The sequence below is a fragment of the Helianthus annuus genome, chromosome 4, assembly GCF_002127325.2.
Source record: "Helianthus annuus cultivar XRQ/B chromosome 4, HanXRQr2.0-SUNRISE, whole genome shotgun sequence".
Lineage (NCBI taxonomy): Eukaryota > Viridiplantae > Streptophyta > Magnoliopsida > Asterales > Asteraceae > Helianthus > Helianthus annuus.
In genome coordinates this window covers 23,983,728-23,990,666 of record NC_035436.2, presented here as the reverse complement: position 1 = coordinate 23,990,666, position 6,939 = coordinate 23,983,728, and the positions used below count along the sequence as shown (strand labels likewise).

Here is a 6,939-nt window from a genome sequence, read left to right as displayed (position 1 = left end):
CCGGTTAATCAAATGCATCCAACTTTCCCCGTTAATTGAGGGGTATAACGTTCATTTTACATATGTGATGAAAGTAGCAATTTTCACCTAAACCCGAAATCCTAAAATTGCAGTTTACTCATATAACATGATATACATTGTTTAGTTATTTTCATCATAATTTTATATATAAAATGATTATTAGATTAATAATAGGCTCGTTTGGGTTCGCGAGACTTAGTATCAGGTTTTCATGATTTGACATCAACATTAATAACAAGCTCGTATATATTCAGGTTGGCTAAATGTACCTTACCCCTAAAACTTTTTCATCATATCCCCCCCCCCCCCTAAAAATGTTAAATCAAGAAAATCTTTTTGTTATTCATTATGAAAAGGGGCAACACTAGTGATTCCTCAAGATCGGCTCGCAAAAAACTCGAATCAAGACGATGGTAAACAAGTGTGAGTTTAAGCCCAAGCCTAAAAATAAGCTTAGCCCGAACTTTAATTATCGAGCGTGGTATTAAATCTCACGAACCTAGTGAGCCTATTATTAATGTAATAGCTATTTAATTTGTAAGAATATATTTATATAATAACTATTGTATCTAAAATAATGATGAAAATAATTCAATAGTATATATTATGTTATATATAATAGCTACAGTAAACAATTATTTTCGTTCATGTCGCTTGGTGAAAAGTGTTACTTTCATCCATTATATCTAAATGACCGATATATTTATTTAACTGAGAGATTTGGATGGAGCTAATTGTCTGGATGAAAATGACAATTTTTGGCAAACCACAAGGACGCTGATGCACAAGAACCAAGTATTGGATTAAAATTGACACTTTTCACCTAACTACAGAGACGAAAAATAATATTTTACTCTTTGTTAAATTATAATATATACCAGGGGGTTGTTCCCTTTACAAAACAAATAAAAAAATAAAAATTTCGCAAGACATTCCATCTTAAAATAAACTTTGGCTCATTTAAAATGGTCTACAAAACATTGCTTTCTTCGAAATTGTCTATAAAACATTAAATTAAACTAGAAAACTTCAGATTCAACCAGGTCATTTTAATTTGCCAACTCGCTTGACCCATCTATTGCCAACTCGCTTGACCCATCTAGATACAAGTTACTCTGAAATGTAGATCACACCAATTTTTTTTAACGCCAAAAGAGATTTTATTCTACCAAAACTAGCAATAAGCTAGCACGCGTAACAAGAGCTAATCACCAGAGGAAGAAACGCAAAAGATATTTAGGTGAAGGATGATTGACATGGTCAAAAGCTACACAGATCTTGACCGTTGATCCAATGACGTGTTTTGTTTTTTGTTTTCATTAAATAGAATAGAACAAAACAGAATAAAGTGGAATACATTCTATTCCTTATCAGTTATCAATTCATATTCATATTTTTGTACAAAAGGAAAACATCTAGGATACGTGGAATTTAAAGTTGTTGCATGAAGAGAAAGAATAAGAGTAGGACCCAAAGATTACTAGTTTGTGGATATAATTTATAGCATTGACTTCCAAGTCTTCCATGGAAATACTTTTCTATGTGTCTTCATCTATAAATGAAATTCGTTTAGTTAATCTCTAAACCCATCACTTCATCTAAGAATCCATATTTTATAATTCTCATTTTTCTATCTTAATTGGGGTTGTGGGATTAAATAATGGGGAATCAGTGGGGTTTGGGGCTCCAATTTATTATTGTAACTATTATTATGGTTGCAACCACAAATACTTGTTTTGGGGCTCGCAATATAAATAGCACGGTGGCTTGCTTTGAGCATGAGCGGCTAGCTCTTCTCAAATTCAAACACAGTGTCAGAGATGACCATGATTTGTTGTCATCATGGGTTGGAAATGATTGTTGCCGCTGGGAAAGAGTCATGTGTGATGGTGTCACCGGACACGTTGATAGTCTTCATCTTGAACCTCGTAGTCATCCTTTTTTTCAAAAAGGCTTGGTTGGTACAGAGTTGAGCACTTCTTTAGGAGAGTTGAGGCATCTTAAATACTTGAACTTGAGTCGGAATGATTTTCAAGGAAGTCAGATCCCTGACTTCATTGGATCCTTGAAACAACTAACTTATCTCGATCTTTCTAAAGCAGAGTTTTCGGGAAATATTCCTCGTCACATTGGAAATTTGTCTAATTTAAAAAGTCTTGATCTCAGTTATAATGATAATCTTCTGATCTCACATGATATGGATTGGATTTCTGGCCTTTCGTCACTTGAGCATATTGACTTGAGTTCTGTGAAACTTATTAGATTAAAAGTCCTTGATGTGGTGCTTTACATGGCTCCATCAGTAAAAGTGTTAAGTTTGTCACATTGTGGTCTTTTAATCGATGATAGTGGTCCGCTTCGTAATCTGAGCACTACACTTTCCAACGTCAAACACCTAGATCTTAGTGATAATATTTTCACAGGTAAACTCCCCCACTTTTTTCAAAACATGACATCCCTACAATTCCTGGATCTTTCATCCTTTCCTCTTGCTGCATCCAACTTTGCAAACTTGCTAAGCATGATTCCTTCTTTATTAGAGCTCCACTTGTCAAATTGTCACCTCAATGAGACGCATCTATCTCATATTCTTCATAATCTTACTACCCTTTCTAACATCCAACATTTAGATCTATCTTCAAACACGTTAACAAGTTCAATTCTAGAATCTCTGACAAAATTAAAAATGTTACAAGTGTTAGATCTATCTTATAACGACTTAATGGGTCCCATCCCGACATTCCTTGGGAAACTTACGGAACTTTACCTTTCTGGTAATGGCTTGAGCGGTTCAATTCCAGAATCCATCGGGAGATTTGCTGCTTTAACATCTTTGTATGTAAACAACAATAAGTTAAGTGGGACTATTCCAGATTCAATTGGGCAGCTCTCTAAACTCCAGTTTCTTGATGTCTCTAGGAATCGGTTAATTGGGAGTATTCCGGTTTCAATTGGGCAGCTCTCTAAACTCCAGTTTCTTGATGTCTCTTCAAATCGGTTAATTGGGAGTATTCCGGTTTCAATTGGGCAGCTCTCTAAACTCCAGTTTCTTGATGTCTCTTCAAATCGGTTAATTGGGAGTATTTCGATATCAATTGGGCAACTCTCTGAACTCAGTACTCTTGATATCTCTAATAATTCTTTGGAAGGAGCAGTTTCTGAATCCCATTTAGCTAACCTTTCGATGTTGGAGGACTTAAATACAGCTTATAACAATAAGTTGGCTTTCAATGTTTCACGTGAGTGGCTGCCTCCATTCCAATTAATACGTATTGATCTTCGTTCTTGCAAGATTGAAAACGAATTTCCTCAGTGGCTTCAAAATCAGAGGAAACTTCATAGACTAGTGTTATCTAATACTACCATTTCAGGACCTCTGCCCACATGGTTGCGAAAGATGCCCATCATTCCTTTCATGGATCTTTCCCACAACAACCTCAGCGGACCTTTAACCAACCTTCCTATTGGGGTTACTAGTGTGGAAGACAATGAGGATTTCGCTCAACCAAGGTTATTTCTTCAAAATAACATTTTCAGTGACTCGATTCCAAGGTCCTTGTGCAGCAGGACAGATTTACTTTATCTTGATCTTTCCAACAATCGGTTAACTGGAGAAATTCCCAAATGTTTCAAGAATCTGCAAAACCTGCAGTTCTTGAGATTAAGCTCAAATGGGTTAAGTGGTATCATTCCAAGTTTCATAGGGAACATTTCATATTTATTCTCATTAAACTTGAATGATAATAACTTTAGTGGTGAGCTTCCTGCAGAACTTTGGAATTTAAATGAGTTATGGGTCTTAGATTTGGGTGACAATGCATTATGCGGAAAATTACCGGAATGGATTGGAGAAAAAATTCAATCATTGTGGGTTTTCAGGTTACACAAGAATAACTTCACTGGAGGAATTCCTCAATCTCTGTGCACAAATATAGATCTTCAAATTTTGGATGTTGCTCACAACAGCTTAACAGGAACAATCCCTGGTTGTCTAGGAGAATTGCAAGGTATGCGTAATGGACAAGGTATATCTGTTGGTAGTGATGTTGAGGAGGCATTCATTCAGGATATGAAAGGCAGTTCTTATGAATACACAAATACATGGAATCAAGTAAAAAACATAGACCTTTCAAGCAATAAATTCGTTGGAGAGATACCTGTGGAATTAACTACACTTTCTGAATTGGTGGGTCTCAAATTGGCCAATAATCATCTTAGTGGAGGCATTCCAGACAACATTGGAAACACGAGAATGTTAATTTCTCTCGATTTATCAGGAAACGAGTTGGGCGGGCTGATCCCTCCAAGCATTACAAATTTGAGTTTTTTGAGCCATTTGAATTTGTCAAACAACAAATTGTCGGGCCGAATTCCAACAGGAAATCAATTGCAGACCCTCACTGATCCATCAATATATGCGGGGAACAAAGATCTATGTGGCCCTCCGTTGCTAAAGAATTGCTCTAATCCTGATGACCCAACCATAACTCCCAATAAAAAGTATGAAGCAGCTCATGAGCCCAACAAGGTATGGTTTTATATGGACATAATATGTGGTTCTGCAACAGGCTTTTGGGGAGTTATTGTAGTTTTGATTTTAAAGAAGCAGTGGAGACATAAGCTTTTCATGTTTGCTGAGGAGTCCATGGACAAGATACACGTTGCGATCATGGTAAGAGTTAACAAGATGAGGAGAGGAAGAGGAGCCATATAGATCCACTCGAATGGAAGTAATTCACATATATATTATCAGTTCTTGTTTTTCATTTTGTTACTGCTTTTAGGATTTTAACCATAAGGTATTTGTTATATGGTTTGTGTGTTTATATACATAAATAAATTTGTTATGTACTTATCCGGGCCTGCAGCTGGCTTTGGGCCTTCTCAGATTTAACAAATTCCTGTAAAATTCTTGGAATTTTTAGTTTTATTTTGTCTTCGGTTCACCTTTTATGGGTAAACACAAAATAATGTCGGGTTTTTTTGTTTAATCTTTCAATTTCAAAGGGTAAAGTAAAACACAAATTAATCTCCGGCGATATTCAGTCTTCAAACACGGTTCTAATTTAATATTATTCTTTTCTAATTTTCTGTGTGAAAATGTTAATTTTGTCAGATTGATGAAAGAATAATGAACAACTTTAAGTAGGTGTCGTCGTTTACTTCTCATGAAACTTCACCAACAACAACCCTTCATATCTGCAATTCAATTTCTCATTTCTTCACAAGCTAACCTTTTAACCCTTCATATAATCGCGAAGGTAACAAAGCTGACTAGTTAAAAACATATGCACACCACATGTTTGATAAAATGATTGTGTGAGATAAGGTTTTTAAATACAAACCACATTTTTATATACAAATTGTAAGAACCATTTAAAAATTGTCATGTGGCATCCAACTAAATAATATCAATTATATTGAATTCCCTATAACTATGCTAACAAGCAATAATTCTTTATTTGGATCTTCCTTTTGTTTTCAATGCGGTGACATAAAGAAAAGTGCTGATATCATTTACATATATCTTGATTAATTTTCATGTGCTAATATAATTCAAAGTGCTACTTTTATGTATGTATTGTTTTAGTATGTGCTAATTTAACTTTTTTAAGTGCTAGGAGATGTTCTCACGGTTTGTAGGATTAATATAGTTTGTACGGTAACCAACCCCTATGTATGGAATCGTAAATTACTTCTTTTTTTTTTCTTTCTGTCATCAGATCTTTTCTATCTTTCTGTCATTAGATTTGTGAATTAGTATTAGGGGTTATTTGGCAACTTCTTTATGGTTAAGTGCTGAATTAGTAAGAGATCTGAATCATTAAGTGTTGAACTTGTAAGAGGTTTGAACCATTAAGAGCCAGTATAATGCTTAACTGTTCAGAGGCAAATGTCTGACCAGTTCAGATTAAAGGTCCATTCAGACTCAGTATAATGCTTAATCATTTAGAGGCAAATGTATGAATCATTCAGACATTTGCTCATGAAATAAACAGTCTGAATCATTAAGTGTTGAACCAGTAAGAGATCTGAACCATTAAGATCCCATTAAGAGGTAAACAAACAACCCCTTAGTTTCCTTTTTCTTAATTTGCTAATGGAATCATTAATTAAGTAAATTTTGAATTTATTAATTTCCTATTAGGTTAGAAATTGTGAATATGATTCATATGAATACTATTAATTTGCTAATGCATAATGGAAATATTTTGTGATGAATCTTATCCGAATCCGATTCGAACTAAATCGTCGAACCGACCTGAAAAGTTTTATGTCCGGATATATAAAATTACAGCATTTAGAAATAGTAAATCCACTGGAAAAATTCTTGGATCCACCACTGATTCCAAGGTCATTGTGTAAGTGGACATTATTGGAATATCGTAATCTTGCCCAAAATAAGTTAACAGGCAAAATTCCTGAGTGTGTTAGGAACTTGAAAAATTTGTGTCTCATGAGATTAATGTCAAATGAGTTAAGTGGCATCATTTCAAATTTTATAGGGAGCATTTCATCATTAGAAACGTTAAACTTGAATGACAATGACTTTAGTGGTGAGCTTCCTATAAAAATTTGGAATTTTAGTCTGTTAAGAGTCTTAGATCACCCGAATGGATTGAAGAGAAACTTAACACATTGTTAATTTTGAAGATACACAAATATAACTTCACTAGAGGAATTCCCCAATCTATGTGAAGAAATTTGGAGCTTCAAATTTTGGATGTTGCACACAAATTAGAAAACGCTTCTTATTATGGTGAAATTAAAAAAAAAAACATATGTTGTTGGAAAAGTTATGGACGTTATAAATTGATGGGGAATTGGCACATGTCTTGTATGAAGAGAGAGAAAGCCAATAAATGTAGAATTTCATTTATGCTCTTTCATTATTTTCTTTTCTCTGAAATTAATCTC

At 34.5% G+C, this 6,939-nt stretch overlaps 1 protein-coding gene across 1 annotated transcript; it reads left to right on the top strand.

The window, feature by feature from the left end:
* Positions 1-1,681: 1,681 nt before the first annotated feature.
* Positions 1,682-4,735, top strand: LOC110883941 (receptor-like protein 46). Its single transcript, XM_022131606.2, has one exon. The coding sequence runs from the start codon at positions 1,682-1,684 to the stop codon at positions 4,733-4,735; it is 3,054 nt and encodes a 1,017-aa protein (XP_021987298.1).
* Positions 4,736-6,939: the final 2,204 nt, after the last annotated feature.